The 13897-nt window shown below is 50.3% G+C and overlaps 7 protein-coding genes across 7 annotated transcripts; 3 read left to right on the top strand and 4 right to left on the bottom strand.

Moving 5' to 3' along the window:
• Nucleotides 1–42: 42 nt before the first annotated feature.
• Nucleotides 43–1528, bottom strand: horA (ubiquinone biosynthesis protein COQ11). The gene is made up of 4 exons (XM_025716626.1): nt 1379–1528; nt 1254–1308; nt 852–1192; nt 43–796 (listed from the first exon to the last, which is right to left on the bottom strand). Exons 1-4 carry the CDS (start codon nt 1422–1424, stop codon nt 375–377), a joined length of 864 nt encoding a protein of 287 aa, XP_025578416.1. The 5' UTR covers nt 1425–1528; the 3' UTR covers nt 43–374.
• A 128-nt stretch (nt 1529–1656) lies between these two features.
• yaf9 (YEATS domain-containing protein YAF9) lies at nt 1657–3045 on the top strand. The gene is made up of 3 exons (XM_025716625.1): nt 1657–1778; nt 1868–1892; nt 1952–3045. Exons 1-3 carry the CDS (start codon nt 1746–1748, stop codon nt 2662–2664), a joined length of 771 nt encoding a protein of 256 aa, XP_025578415.1. The 5' UTR covers nt 1657–1745; the 3' UTR covers nt 2665–3045.
• Nucleotides 3046–3936: 891 nt separating this feature from the next.
• Nucleotides 3937–6028, bottom strand: BO80DRAFT_255671 (Zn(II)2Cys6 transcription factor). Its single transcript, XM_025714675.1, has one exon. It carries the CDS (start codon nt 5959–5961, stop codon nt 4144–4146), a length of 1818 nt encoding a protein of 605 aa, XP_025578414.1. The 5' UTR covers nt 5962–6028; the 3' UTR covers nt 3937–4143.
• A 317-nt stretch (nt 6029–6345) lies between these two features.
• Nucleotides 6346–7468, bottom strand: BO80DRAFT_255560 (putative cysteine dioxygenase). The gene is made up of 3 exons (XM_025714674.1): nt 6915–7468; nt 6603–6861; nt 6346–6551 (listed from the first exon to the last, which is right to left on the bottom strand). Exons 1-3 carry the CDS (start codon nt 7221–7223, stop codon nt 6463–6465), a joined length of 657 nt encoding a protein of 218 aa, XP_025578413.1. The 5' UTR covers nt 7224–7468; the 3' UTR covers nt 6346–6462.
• On the top strand, nt 7469–8171 carry BO80DRAFT_255559 (uncharacterized protein). The gene has a single exon (XM_025714673.1). It carries the CDS (start codon nt 7715–7717, stop codon nt 8090–8092), a length of 378 nt encoding a protein of 125 aa, XP_025578412.1. The 5' UTR covers nt 7469–7714; the 3' UTR covers nt 8093–8171.
• A 1879-nt stretch (nt 8172–10050) lies between these two features.
• On the bottom strand, nt 10051–11903 carry BO80DRAFT_462228 (indoleamine 2,3-dioxygenase). Its single transcript, XM_025722502.1, has 3 exons — nt 11395–11903; nt 10675–11295; nt 10051–10609 (listed from the first exon to the last, which is right to left on the bottom strand). The coding sequence occupies exons 1-3, from the start codon at nt 11686–11688 to the stop codon at nt 10229–10231; spliced, it is 1296 nt and encodes a 431-aa protein (XP_025578411.1). The 5' UTR covers nt 11689–11903; the 3' UTR covers nt 10051–10228.
• A 158-nt stretch (nt 11904–12061) lies between these two features.
• On the top strand, nt 12062–13878 carry BO80DRAFT_422467 (kynureninase 1). The gene is made up of 4 exons (XM_025718828.1): nt 12062–12290; nt 12340–12677; nt 12735–13212; nt 13274–13878. Exons 1-4 carry the CDS (start codon nt 12131–12133, stop codon nt 13687–13689), a joined length of 1392 nt encoding a protein of 463 aa, XP_025578410.1. The 5' UTR covers nt 12062–12130; the 3' UTR covers nt 13690–13878.
• The last annotated feature ends 19 nt before the right edge of the window (nt 13879–13897 follow it).

Raw genomic sequence — 13897 nt, 5'->3', positions numbered from 1 at the left:
ACAAGTTGCTTATCGGCCTACCAGACTCTGGGCTCTTGGGGCACAAATTAGGGGTGTTTTGTTACAGCCTCGTTATGATACATGATATAATGTACAGCTTCCAGAAACCGCTATCCGGGGTAATTCGCCAAGCCAGCGACAAAGGCACTTCGCTGCCTCGGATATAAAAGTGAGACCAGGCAAGACTGCCCCTGTCGCAAATTCTGGCTTAGCCTCGCATGTCTTCCTTGCTCTGGTTAATGCAAGTAAGAACCATCTTGCCTTGCCTTGGTTGAAGTTTTCCCCAAGGCGCCAGCTACCAGTTCAAGCTGCTAGCCATTCAGACAATTCCACGTGCTTTTCAATTTCTTGTCCAATCGCTTCTCTAGCATCACTCAGAGCATGCTCTTTCTCCACGCCTTCGTAGCCAAAGCTTCTATTTTCTCAACTCCGAGGGCTCCACGGACAGATTCATCGTCCAGGGCCTCCACCACAGCCTCACCCACATCACCCACCTGGAAAGGTTTCGTCACCATGGACCCAAGAAAGTCCAGCTTATTGCCCAGAAGCGCATTGACCTGAGACCCAACGAAGCCACCCAGGGCAATGGGGAGCGTGAACTTCCTGCTCTCATCGTACATAAACGGGGCCCGAACAAAGACATTCCTCAGCTCCGGCAACTTCGCCGCAATAATCGACTCCGCCTCTCGCTTCGTTGTAATATATCGACTCGGAAGAACCGGCGCGCCCGACGCCGCAGAAATGTAGAGAAAAGTCGGGACATGTTCGTTCAGGGTCTCTTGCGCCAACGCAATCGCTATACCAAACACACATTAGCACATTTCAACCCCCCGTCGCGCCCATATACAAACCAGAATCCCGATTCATAAGCTCATATGTAAACTGCCCATTCCGCTCCTTCACCTCCAGCAGCTCCCCCTCTCGTCTTTGCAACGGATCCTGACTCCCCGGCCTCGACGCACTAAACGCCTTCTGCAAGCCACTAAGAATCGGTTCTCGACCTTGCACCACCCCCTTGTAATCTGCCTCGAGGAGGATTCCCATGCTGTGAACGACAGCTGTCGCGCCGTTCAGAAACGGCTTGTAGGTTTCGGGTTTCAGGATATCGGCTTTGGCCCATTCGACGGAGCTGGCCCAACTAGGGCGACTGGGGGAGCTGGTGACGGTTTCCCAGCGCGGTTCGCCGGAGCGGCTGCAACGTTTGTAAGGATATCATGGGTCGTGGATGGATGTGGGGTAGGTGGATGTCGTACCTTAGTGATGTAACGGACCATCCTCGAGCGACGGCGGACTTGCAAATTCTTGATCCTGTAGAGAAAAGCGCAAGCAGTTAGTACCGAGTCTACTTCTCCATGCGACACTAAATACTAGTACTTACCCAAGAAACCGTTTCCGCCGGCAACGACTACCCTCTTTGCTGCCATTGTCGGGTAAATTCAATTGATACCAAGTGAAGAGGTAATAAGGAGTGAATCTGAAGGCATGAGCTAACAAAGCATTTTCATAACAAGGAATCCGGAGCTCGATTCGATCCCGGAGAAAGCGCCGCCGCAGCTCAGCTTCCGCCGGATTCCTTATCGTATCACCCGCGACCGTCACGTGCCGGAGCAGAGATTCCGCGGCGCTTTCGCGACAGAGACATTGAAACCGACATTATTCCTACATCTATCTCCCTGTTCATTTGCTCGTCATTGTCCCGATACCCCTCATCCTTTTCAGTTTGGTTATATCTCCGGTATCGCAGCATGCCCTCAGCTACAGGAACCAAGCGCATTAGAGTGAGTCTCATCCCCTCCTTCACTTCCTGTCTACAATACCATCATGCATGCCCTCCCAAGCAGTCAACTCACATCAACTCAACATCTAGGGCGTCTCAGTCTTCCGCCCCTTCGGTACGCCATCACCACCAACACCATTTCCCCACCCCAGGCATCCCACCTAACAACCACAGTCTTCGGCAGCGAAGCCCAACCCTTCGACCCAGCCAAAAAGCCCCCCCACGTACCCGCCGACCACACACACCAATGGCGCGTCTTCGTGAAAGGCGTCAACGACGAAGACATTTCCTACTGGCTGAAGAAAGTCCAATTCAAGCTCCACGAGACCTACGCCCAGAACGTCCGCACGATCGAACAACCACCCTTCGAAGTCACCGAGACCGGATGGGGTGAATTCGAGATCCAGATCAAGCTGTACTTTGTGCCGGAGTCGACGGAGAAACCGCAGACGCTGTGGCATAGTTTGAAGCTCCATCCGTATGGGCCGGACGCGGAAGCGAAGAAGGAGAGGAGGGAGTTGGTGGTTAGTCAGAATTATGAGGAGGTGGTGTTTAATGAGCCCGTGGAGCAGTTTTATGAGCTGTTGACGGGGGGTGGGGCGGGGGGTGCTGGGGGGTCAGGAGGACAGAAGGGGAAGGGGGGCAAGAATACGAAGCAGGCGCAGTTGCAGAGGGGGGTTAGGACGGCCGAGATTCCGTTTAATGAGACGCCGGAGAACCCGTATAGTAAGGCGGCGGAGGGTAGTGAGATGGATCGGTTGGGGGAGGCGAATAAGACAGTGGAGGGGATGATTAAGTTGGAGAGGGAACGGTTGATTGAGCGGGAGAAGAAGTTGGCGGAGTTGCGCGCGAGTGAGGGTATTCCGGCCTCTACGAAGAAGCGGTAATGGTGTGTGAGGGGTGGATTGGGTTAATATTTTGAGAGCCATGGGCTTGATACGCTTCGGTTGACGACTGGTCTATATCTTTTCTCATGGAGGGATGCGTTCATGCTGCTTGCATCGTGACGGAAAGAAGCCAGGGCTGTTCCTCGAAGTGCTCCCTTGAGAGGGTGGGACAAGGCTTATCAGTGGCCTTTGGGAATCGTGAGGGCTCAAGGCCCGGAAATACTGGGCCCTCTCTGCAGCGATACTTGCCGGTCTTGCGAGCATATCGATATGCATTCTAGGAAGCCTACAGTGGCATATCCAGGTGGCTACTGCCATGATAAAGGTGGCATACATAGCCAGCGCTATAAGTAGCTAGCAAATAACACAAAACTTTCATGTTTCCTGATCCCCAGCGCTGTATGTGGTATCGGCATCCGCATATCTGGGCTTTACCCCCATGCCTTCAAGCTTACCACGACACTTCCCTACTTTATGAGCGACGATTACCATGTTAAATCACTAGGTTATCCTAGCTGACTCATGCAATGGTAGTCCGAATGCTCTGCCCTCATTGATCTTCATCGGTCCAAGATTGCTTCGTTGGTTCCTGTAGATTCTGCGACTTCGGTGACCTTGCGTGGAAGTGTGGCTTGATGGATCATAATGTCAAATGCATCGTCCTGTCCACTAATGTGCATCATCATCTGTTTTGCGAGCCGGCGAAGAGCGACACGGCACACACAGCGGCGTCGAGGCTTTTAGCAGAGTTTCCGGTTTCCGGGCAGCGCATGGTCTGGCTTCGATGAATTTTGGCCGGCTCAGAACAGGGTGAGGATACACATCGCTCTTGATAATGTGGTTGATGTTGACAAAAGTTCTGGACAAATACAGTCTTTCATATATAAGCCACAATGATGACTGGTCTGGTCTCAGACTGTCGATGCTATAGCGCAACGGAGCGATGAGGCGAAAATATCTGGATATGCCTTTGCCAACAGCACTCGGGATGGGCATTGTGCAGAGATCCTGCGAAACTTGGTGCCCGACTTGAAGGCGGGAGCAAAGGTTATCCTTCGAGAACATCCCTTGCCCGAACCAGGTACAATGACACTGCTTCAGGATTTGCAGATGCGGCAAGCTCACTTCAACAAAGCCATCAGTCTTTGAAACATGGTATAATTACTGACGAAGTTTGCTTCTCGCTCCGTGGATGCCACCATGCTATCTCAATTCTCGGGCGCGCGAAGTGGAGGACTGGAAGAGCCTGTTTTGGGTTGCAGTTTCTAGATTCGTGGGGTCACCGCGAACAGTGTTGAAGGAACTTGTTCCAATGTTTTGGTGATTGTCGAATGGTCACCCTGATAACATAGTCCACAATAACATAGCCAGTTATTGGCAGCAAGATCCCATATAGTTCAGAGTAAGACACCCAGTTACCCGTATGCCAGAGTGTAAAGTCACATATATGACCACTATTCGACGGCGACGGTGATAAGATCACGTGAAGTCAAGTTCGGGCATCGTACCCAAAAGCAGTGGCTCACTACATGTTGGGTCGATGTAGGCTGATAGCAGCCCAGGTGAGAATAGCCCTTGTACATCCGCCTCTGTACACCTGGCTATGCCATGGCTGCTGGCAATCGAGAGCCACGCATTGTTCTCGGCGGACGAAGGATTGCTGGGAACCTCATTTCTCGATGCTGGAGGCACAGCACTACTAGTCTGCGGATATCGAGATTCAATCCAAGACGTGAATGTCTCTGCTGCCACGCATCTGAGATAGTGATGGGCTCGGTTTGCGATGGGCCACTTCTGCTTCAGTGTCTTAAGGCACCCAAGAACAAGGATAATGCGGTTGCAGTGGTGGTCGGAACACTCCGATGAGTGAATTCGACTTGTGGCAAGCTGCACCATCCCACAGAGTACTAGACTGAACACAACGAATGGACTATATCTTTGGACACTAGGACGGACGGAGAGAAGGTTGGATAGTTGCTTGGATGCTTCAGTGGCCTTGATGTCATGAACATGTCGGGTGAAGGATGGGGAAAGTCGAGACGGAATCACTGGGCAAATCGGGAACCCTGTATCTGGACAGACAGGTCGAAGGCTGCTCCTCGGGAGATGTAAAAGCATCGCAGCATAGTAGATTGTAGTGTGTGCCTGAAATAGTATTTCATCCACACTGCCATACGTATCCACGATGTCAACTTTGTTCGGCGGAAGATGGTTTGTCCAGCTGACAAGCGCATTTTCCACGGCTTGCAGATGATCCTTATGCGTCTCAGGCAAGCTGTTCAGTACTAGAACCCGTGCCAGGATGCACACTGCCTCGATACGGTAGCTGAAAGACGAATATCGGGATTGGTATGCTTCCCCGTCATCGTCGGCAAATATGCGCTTATTGAATCCAGCAAGTGTTGGAGGTGAGGGTATATTAGTGTGGTTGGCATATACCGACTCCTCACAAGGCAAGGCCACGTCATAAGGAACACCGCTGCATCGCAAGATAACCCTCTTCTGTAAAGCGGCCATGTAGACATCCACGGTGAAGAGCTCCCACCAAGTACGCCGCAGACTCTCAGCTTCCACGGCTTGCCCATTGGAAGATGTGGTCGTGAAGTCCTGTCGGTACATTCCAAGCTCCAACGCGATGTCGACAGCCTGGGAGAAGGAGGTGTGGGCTTGTGAGCACTCACCACGGGCGCACGAGATTATCGAGAACAGTAAAAGAGCTTGAACCTTGCACGGCGTCCTCTCACTACTGGCATTCAACTGCACGGTAGCCATATCAGGTAGGGAACCATTGGATAGCTGCAGGAAATGACTGCCTATGAACAAGACCACTTCATGTAGATATGCTGGGTACTTGCGCTCTTCGTACAAAGCAGCCGGAACCAGGATGGGATGCGCCGAGTGGAAATTGTCATAGTACAAGCGTACCAGCCGGGCATCTGAGTCCGAAGACTCCTGGCTATCCTCAGCCGGGACAATACCCTGGGCCTGTTGTCCAGAAACAATCGAAGCCGCATCAGGCCCGTTCAGGTTAGTAGTGCGGGGGGACAGAATCAGGTCTGCGGAAGATGGTCCCGAAGCCACCGACTGTTGAAGGTGACGAGGATAGTCGGCAGATGCAGCATGTTGGTGTCGAAGGGCTTCTCGGGTTTTCCGCCGCCCTCCCCGACGAGACGGGAGGTAATTGCAATCCAGGCGATTTTGTAGACAGCGAGAGCAGGAGGGTGTTTTCGCATCGCATTTGAGATGTTGTTTCCGACACTCCGTACAGGCGAGCGGTGATGGTCTAGCCATGTTCATTATTTCCTGCTTCGTTGAAAATTCTCATTCATCTTGATCTCATTTTGAGAGACGAGAAAAGGTCAGCTTGTCTAGAAGCCGAGTATTGTTTCGGGGACGATCCTGGACGGCGATTCTCCGCAGGTCGTGCAGCTCATAAAATCTGGTGACTAAGCACTATACATACACAACCGACATCCGCGCTGTTTATCATCATTACCTTGGGATCCTGTGCTCATCATCTCTATCGTTTTCTGTTTCTCTTGTAGGTGAGTCCGCTGAGCACTGACCTGACCAGCCTCTCCCTTGAATTTCTGCTCATAACCTCTGTCATAAGCCTAGGAGAACAAGTGACAGATAAAGCAAACAAAGAAGCTATGGGATTTCAATTATGGCATTAAAGGACTCAGAAGATCAATTGCAAAGACTCCAAGGTCCCAGTCTAGTTTACAAACAGGTATCAACGCCGGTCATTATTCATTATCAGTGGCCTGCACTGTTCGGTCCTTGTCCAAATACCTCCTACGACGCCTGATAAACATGGCTGCTGCGTCCAGTTTGCCGATCATAGATATTGTACCCAAAGTCAGCTGCATTAGGCGGGGTGTACACTGCAATTTATCAGCCAAATGATTTCCTTTACAGACTTCACGCCAACTCACAGTGTAACGAGACTGCAACCTGATCCTTCTGCGGGTTCATGACCCGATGCAACCCAATCTGGTCGCAGATATAGGCTACTTCGTCGGTCTTGTACGTGGTCTCTTGCTTCACCGTCAAAGGCGCATCATGGCCCCGTGCAGGATCTGGGGTCTCGTATATGATTTCATTCAGCTCGCCTCCGAGGATTTTCATGACACAGTGCGCGTCTGCGTGATCGTGGATCGGCGAGCCCTTCTGCGGATTCCAAACCAAAACCAACTGTGGACATTGTTAGTCACCATGTACAGCTCCGGGTCTAGGTGACAACTAACCAGATTGGCACGTCCGTTAATATCCTCCACCAGATTCCGAGTGTAGTTCTTGCTGACGTCGTTGCGCGTGAATCGTGCCCAATCGGCCGGGTTGGAGGCGTACTTGGACATGAAGGACATTAGGACGGCATGGTCAACGTGTTCTTCGTCGATGCCCCGAGAGCTGCCCAGATAGCCTCTGAGGTCCTGGACAAGCTGTTCAAATGTGTACGTCTCATTATCGCCTAATAATGAAACGTGGTCCTTGCTGAGATTGGATGTGTAGCCGGCAGCAGTACCAGGGAACGACGCAAGCATTGTGGAAGACATGTTTTTCAAGACAGATGGATTAAGTGTCCAACTCGATATGCGATGAAAACTAACAAACCAAAAGGCGTGTAAGGTTCCTCCTTATAAGTTATCAAGCTTGGTAGCTTTGATAACTTATCCGGTACTTTATTTTCAGCTCTGTATGGAGAGAATGTCAATCGGCGACCGGGGAACTTCCATCGGCGATCCAAAATTAACCAATAGGAGGTCCACCATTTACCACCAACCAATGGAAACGCGTCCTCAACCACATAAACAGCTTCACCCCTTGACCTCCCAGACATGATCTACGCCATGTACGACTGCCATGTTCACTCTCCCGGCACCATGACGACGATTGGCAAGTTCTAGCCCGTTGGACCGCGCATGACATGACGTGGATGGACGTCTCCAATCTGCTATCGCATCGAATTAATATAACGTTTCAAAGGAATGCGGACATTCATATCAACAGATCAGAGAATGAGCATAACTCACTCCGAGTGTAGCCGATGTCTACCGGCCTAAAATATCAGGTGTCTGGCCAAAATCCAGATGAAAGTCCTGCCAGTCGTCCCAAATACTCCGAAGCATCCGTTCTTCCCGGGATTCAGAATGCAATGAACAGGGTTCCTTCAACCTCTTTGCTCTTGTTGCATATCCTCATCTTCCTTTGCACCCTCATTCACATGCCTATTCGTCCCTTCATGAGCACGATGCATGGCCTTCTGACTACATGTGGATGCATCCCCGGGGTACCGACGGATAATCATAATCTGTATAGTGCACAACCCAACATAGGGCGGGAAAGCCAACAACCTGTGCATGGGCTGATACAAAGACCGGCCCGAGGATATCCATGCGGGCAGTGCACTGCCCACATTGGGTGAGGATAGAGACTCCGTACCCATATCACATTGTTGCCTAGCATGTATCCACTGTGATCAGAGCGTAGTCCAGTACTCCGTATATGAAGGATGTATGCTGTGATGAGACCGATTTGAAGGTCTCGTCGTCATAGATTAACATGGTTCATTGCATTTTCTGTTTTAGCGAACGGGTAGTTGAATTTGCGTGTCAATGTGGCTTGGGTTTGGTCGATGTGGTAACCTGTTGTTGAGCACTCTGTCTGGATGTAGTGTGCTGCTGTGAGATAGCATCTCCGAACATGAAACTTTGGTATTTTGCCAAGTCGATGATTGCTTTTCAAAGATGGTATGGGGAAGGCTTCGTTTCCTTAATATCATGAATCAGTATCGTCAGATCTCGAGTAGCTTCTCTTTCCATCATTCTGATCCTTTAAAATATCCCAAGCAATTCTTACTCCTCTGGATATCCCCCATCTTTATACCAACCCCTCTTGAAAGCCTTCACTTCTCGGGCGAGAAATGGTGCTATACGCAGTCATCCTTACACCAATCCCCGATCCATACCCCGCAATACATAAGCATCCTCCTCCTCCACACCCCAAACACATCCATCCATCCATCTAGTCCATCCATCTAGTCCATCCATCTAATCCATCCATCTATCCACCACCAAGCAGCATAAACATAACAGCACACCCATCTACCACTTAAACCCCAACTCCAACATCCAAACCCTTGAACTCCTCCCTCCACCGCATAAATCCCACCCTTCTCCCTAACTGGCCAGAAATTGCGGTGAGCATCGCCATAATGGCGTTGATGGTGTGATAAGCCGATCGGCGAACCGATAAGTCCGTCCCCAACCCCAACACCAACTCCCAATCGCCGATTCCCTAACCCCTTGATTCTGAGACCTGGAATGTGAGAAATGATAGGTGATTCTGTTTTCATAAAAATAAATCTAGATTCACATGTACGGAGTACGTAGGTCGGGGATTTCGCACAGATTGGCGGTATGCGGGGTGAGTCTCAGCTCAGTGCCTAGTTGGATCTTGCTATGGTTCGTTCTCCCATAGATAGAAAGGGAGGCTTGTTCTATGGAATAAACAGGCTGGTCACAAGCTCCATGACCGCATACATGCCTGTGAGAGCTGGTACTAATAATTTCTGGTCAGATGTTTTGTTCATCTGACTGAATCTTCTTTTTGGGATTGGAGGTGTGTGCTGTGCTTGAACAAATTGCATTGATCCTTCTCTTCACATAGGGTTTGGGCAATCGCCGACTCGACTCGGTGATTGAGGATTGGGGATTGTATCAGGATGAGGGAATGGTAACTCTGTCACCCCTTAATTTCTGGTGGTAGCCAGTGAAGAGCAAGGCAGTCCAGCTTCTAAGTTTGGTTTTGGGGATACGAATTCCGTACACCCAATGCTTACTAGATACGTGACTTCTAGAGATCTCCGTGTTATCGGACTCCCATTACCGGATATATATTTAGTTCCAGTTGGGTTCAGGCACAGCCGCGGTGGATACTATCCAACGGTGCTGATGGAGGTTCAATGTTCTAGCGCTATTCTCGAAAAGACAGGGGGCCGTCGATGTCAAAAGGCACGGAGAGGAAAACTGCCCGGAATGGCTCCTTACTTGGCTGTGCCACTTCGGGTACCGGCGATCATGGTTGCTTGGGTAGAAAAGTGGACAGGAGGGTCACATGGTTGAAATTCTTGCACAGCTAGTCTAGCTGATTAACCAGGCGAATGATTCAGATATTCGTCTATCATGATGTAACGGGTGAGGAGTACGATCGGGATAGCTGGCGATAAGACTCCATTCCCATGGATCCAGGCGCATGTCAACCGGGCCCGGTATCCGTATCCGTCTCCGCTCCCGTCTCCACATCCCGTTCGCTATGCTTGGCCGGTGAACAGAAGATTAATCCTCCGGTTACAACGGATAGATTCAATTTTCTTCATAAGGGAGATGATATCATTTGATGATCGAAATCAGACTTCTATGTTCAATGATAATATGTACAACACGAGAAGATGCCTCCACCATAACCACGGATTAACATGCAATCGCTAAGCAGATGCGAGGCAACAAAAGACGAAAAGATCGCTGAAATGGTATCATGGCATCAAGTTGTATCAGTACTCTTAATCTACATATTGGGCGGCTGCCTTCGTAGTGTCTCTGGTCTGCTTGAGGAACGGTATCAAGTCGGTTCCGCCCGTTCCTCGGATTCCTCCGGAAATCGTTTCATGGGACTTGTCCATTAGAGTAGATGTTGTTGTCGCCAAATTTGTCTGCGAAGATGTCTGGTTCGGTGGCGGAGTCCTTGCAGCCATTATGATGTATCGGGTCACCATCCGGACATGCTTGTCTCGAAATCCCCCAAGGGCCATGGCCGCCATGTTATATGCGTCACGCAACGCAGATCCAGCTTTGCGGCTCATCGCATACGGACGAACATTGGAGACGCGGGCCATCATCTCCAGGAATCGTCGATGAGGACCTGGCATGTAGTTCCGCATATGCTGGAATCGGAGACAGTCAGTACCATTCAAGCTTGATCTGCACATATTCAGCTCCTTGCACTCACCTGAATATAACCGGACCTGACCTGGGTTTGCGACTTCCCGTTAGACTTCGTCTCCCCAGTGGCTGAATGCTCCACGCCAAGGAATATATCAAAGGCTTGAATCAAGGAGCTTTGTGCATTGCTACCACCACTGTATTGATGCCACTCGCCTTGACCATCCCCAAGGTCATAGAACACTCCGTTTGGCAATCCAGCTGACGCCATGTTCTTACTACCTGCTAGAAATGGGCGTAGCTGGTGATAGAAAACAGATGGGGCACATTTTTCATACATCCGCTCCAAGAGCTCTCCAAGTTCCCCAAGGCCAAAGCTGAGCTGCTCCAGGCGGGCAATAACACGTTGCTCATCGTCAATACTAGCGCCGTGAATACCATCTAGCATTAATTCGATGAGCTGCGCTCCCCTGGCCTCAATAGCGACAGAGAGCACGAAAAACCACTCTTCATCCTTGGTTCCAGTGAATGAAGTGACCACGGATAGGTTGTCTGGGCCCGTAATATCTGTATCCTCCGACGACACTGCAAAATTCCAAAGATTAAGGGCCGCATATGTGGCACACGGTGGCAGCTCCAAATGATTCGAGATCTCAACGAAGGGACGCGCTATACAAGGCGGTAACCTCTGAAGAGACTGTGTCAGCATGGCCAAGATCACAGAGAAGCGAGAACTTGAAGCGGAATACATAAGAGAAGAAAATGAGATATCGAAGGGGGCTCTTACCTCCTTTGGCTTTTCACCTCCCCATACATAGGCGTGTGTGAGATAAGCCAGCACAACGTAAGCTCTTCGCCACTCAAGTTCGTTCTGCAGATTCTCTGTAGAGAGTACAGGAAGATCATCCACGGCTTGTCTGATGGTGCCTGCCTGAATGCAAGCGGGCAGATCCTGGACGATATCCTCCCATGGCAAATAGTAAGGATCCTCCAACTTCCGCACAGGAAGCACCTCTGGAAGAAACCCGTTTTGGAGGGAGACGCCGTATTCGACAAGAGAGATTTCTGGAATGTCGAGCATGATCAGATATACACTTCAATCATGGAAAACCGCCACCCTAAGTGAAAGAAGCAAATTCAAGTGTTTATATCGTAAATCCAAGCTGGGACGGAAGAGAGCCGGATCCTGAGCGGATCGTGCCAGGACCACCTAAGAGGTAACAGAACTGGTCAGTTGATGTCCCAACGATAACCTCTCTTCTGAGCTCCAGTGTATTAGGCTGCCGAGAAGTTCACAATCATCCGGATCTATAGACGGATGTCTCGTTATCTCTCGGTCCATCGACACGGATGGCGAGGCGGAAGCGGAACGGTATCCGGTCCCGGTGGGAGGGACGGATGTGCTTGGTGTCACGCTCCAGTCCAGATATAAATGTGAAGTAGTGACGGTCAGGCTGGCATGAATGTTCTCCCAAAGTACTCTGTATTCAATCACCCCATCGATTTCACCGGCCGCTTTCATCATGTCGAAATCGAACAGCATCAACCTGGCATTCCCTGCTGAGGCAGCGACGAAGGAGTATGCCGCGTCTCTGGATGCTTCCGATACTCTTGCTGCGTTCCGGGACAAGTTCATCGTCCCATCGAAAGCAAACATTGCTTCAAAGAAACTTGCAAAGCCTGGTGTGTTCTAACCTAGTGGCCTTTCTATCCCATCATTGACGTGTAGCAGGTCTTTCATCTGAACCATGCATCTACTTCTGTGGAAATTCACTGGGCATCCAGCCCAAGCCCACCGCAAGGTACCTGGAAGCACAACTGGACACTTGGTCATCAATCGGAGTGGGCGGCCACTTCACCGACCTTGAGGACTCGCCGCTAAAGCAGTGGCAGCTGCTTTCGGAGCAAGCAGCTGAATCAATGAGCAAAATTGTCGGAGCAAAGGCAGAAGAAGTCGCAGCCATGGGGACATTGACAACAAACCTCCACCTGCTTCTGGCTAGCTTCTATAAGCCGACAGAGACAAAGCACAAGATCCTGATGGACTGGAAAGCGTTTCCAAGTGATCACGTATGTTTGAAAGAAGCCCATCTGCTTATTTTACTGATAGGGCTGACGCTGGCATAGTATGCCATCGAGTCTCATATTGCTTGGCATGGCTTGGATCCAAATGAGTCCATGGTGCTCATTGGTCCTGACGAGGGCGAATATGAGATATCCACGCAGAAGATTTTCTCCTACATCGACAAGCATGCCGATGACGCCGCTCTGATCCTTCTTCCCGGTATTCAGTATTATACGGGCCAGCTTTTCGATATTCAGAGGATTACCAAATATGCGCACTCGCGTAACATAGTAGTCGGGTGGGATTTGGCCCATGCCTTTGCTAATGCTGAGCTGAAGTTGCATGATTGGAATGTTGATTTTGCAGCATGGTGCACGTATAAATATGGCAACGCTGGGCCGGGTGCAATGGGAGGTCTCTTTGTGCACGAAAAGCACGGCGAGGTCGACTACAGCGCGGGTGAAGATGCACCCAAGTTCCGGCACCGTTTGACCGGATGGTATGGTGGTGATAGATCGGTGAGATTCAAGATGGATAACAGTAAGTCAATTGATTCGAGAATATGTTTGGGACCAAGCGAGCTGATCTGGTGGACAACTAGAATTCAAACCAATTCCTGGGGCTGGGGGTTTCCAAATTTCGAACCCTTCGGCCATCGATCTTGCATGTCTTTGTGCCGCTCTCTCCGTCTTCGACGAAACATCAATGGAGGACCTTCGTAGGAAGTCGGTGTCGTTGACAGCATACCTTGAGTTTCTGTTGCTTAAAGATACCGAAGAGGAGTCCAGGCCATTCCGCATCATTACACCCGCTCACCCCGACGCTAGAGGCGCACAACTTAGTCTCCTACTCAAGCCTGGTCTGTTGCACAACGTCGCACATAGGTTGCAAGAAGCAGGAATTGTTTGCGACAAACGGGAGCCAGGTGTCGTGCGCGTGGCCCCGGTTCCTTTATATAACACCTTCAGTGAAGTATGGACATTTGTCAAGATCTTCAAGGATGCGCTAGCAGAGTGAATGGGCCTTTCGCTGCATCTTGAGATTAATCTCCTGGTCGGGTTTTGTTAGCGTTGTTTTGATGAGGATTTCTAGAGATAGATACCAACATTTCGGGATTTTATGCTAAGATTTCTCACATTGTACTGGATTAGTCATGACTCTTGCCAGGTGACTGGGTATTTGAATGAGACGTTGTTTCGTGAAAGACTTGATGATCAGGATGCAG

Source organism: Aspergillus ibericus, assembly GCF_003184845.1.
Source record: "Aspergillus ibericus CBS 121593 unplaced genomic scaffold BO80scaffold_7, whole genome shotgun sequence".
In the NCBI taxonomy this organism is placed as follows: domain Eukaryota; kingdom Fungi; phylum Ascomycota; class Eurotiomycetes; order Eurotiales; family Aspergillaceae; genus Aspergillus; species Aspergillus ibericus.
This window is presented reverse-complemented; position numbering and strand designations above follow the sequence as displayed.

Bases quoted from the DNA above. Each gene is read 5' to 3' on its own strand.
- horA (XM_025716626.1), bottom strand. From the start codon at position 1,424: ATGGCAGCAAAGAGGGTAGTCGTTGCCGGCGGAAACGGTTTCTTGG. The intron at 1,309-1,378 runs GTAAGTACTAGT...TTTTCTCTACAG, and splicing joins CGGCGGAAACGGTTTCTTGG to GATCAAGAATTTGCAAGTCC. The intron at 1,193-1,253 runs GTACGACATCCA...CAAACGTTGCAG, and splicing joins TGGTCCGTTACATCACTAAG to CCGCTCCGGCGAACCGCGCT.
- yaf9 (XM_025716625.1), top strand. From the start codon at position 1,746: ATGCCCTCAGCTACAGGAACCAAGCGCATTAGA. The intron at 1,779-1,867 runs GTGAGTCTCATC...CTCAACATCTAG, and splicing joins CAGGAACCAAGCGCATTAGA to GGCGTCTCAGTCTTCCGCCC. The intron at 1,893-1,951 runs GTACGCCATCAC...TAACAACCACAG, and splicing joins CTCAGTCTTCCGCCCCTTCG to TCTTCGGCAGCGAAGCCCAA.
- BO80DRAFT_255671 (XM_025714675.1), bottom strand. From the start codon at position 5,961: ATGAACATGGCTAGACCATCACCGCTCGCCTGTACGGAGTGTCGGAAA.
- BO80DRAFT_255560 (XM_025714674.1), bottom strand. From the start codon at position 7,223: ATGTCTTCCACAATGCTTGCGTCGTTCCCTGGTACTGCTGCCGGCTAC. The intron at 6,862-6,914 runs GTTAGTTGTCAC...CAATGTCCACAG, and splicing joins TTAACGGACGTGCCAATCTG to TTGGTTTTGGTTTGGAATCC. The intron at 6,552-6,602 runs GTGAGTTGGCGT...GATAAATTGCAG, and splicing joins GGTTGCAGTCTCGTTACACT to TGTACACCCCGCCTAATGCA.
- BO80DRAFT_255559 (XM_025714673.1), top strand. From the start codon at position 7,715: ATGTCTACCGGCCTAAAATATCAGGTGTCTGGCCAAAATCCAGATGAA.
- BO80DRAFT_462228 (XM_025722502.1), bottom strand. From the start codon at position 11,688: ATGCTCGACATTCCAGAAATCTCTCTTGTCGAATACGGCGTCTCCCTC. The intron at 11,296-11,394 runs GTAAGAGCCCCC...CAGTCTCTTCAG, and splicing joins GAGGTGAAAAGCCAAAGGAG to AGGTTACCGCCTTGTATAGC. The intron at 10,610-10,674 runs GTGAGTGCAAGG...CTCCGATTCCAG, and splicing joins TCAGGTCCGGTTATATTCAG to CATATGCGGAACTACATGCC.
- BO80DRAFT_422467 (XM_025718828.1), top strand. From the start codon at position 12,131: ATGTCGAAATCGAACAGCATCAACCTGGCATTCCCTGCTGAGGCAGCG. The intron at 12,678-12,734 runs GTATGTTTGAAA...ACGCTGGCATAG, and splicing joins AAGCGTTTCCAAGTGATCAC to TATGCCATCGAGTCTCATAT. The intron at 13,213-13,273 runs GTAAGTCAATTG...GTGGACAACTAG, and splicing joins GAGATTCAAGATGGATAACA to AATTCAAACCAATTCCTGGG.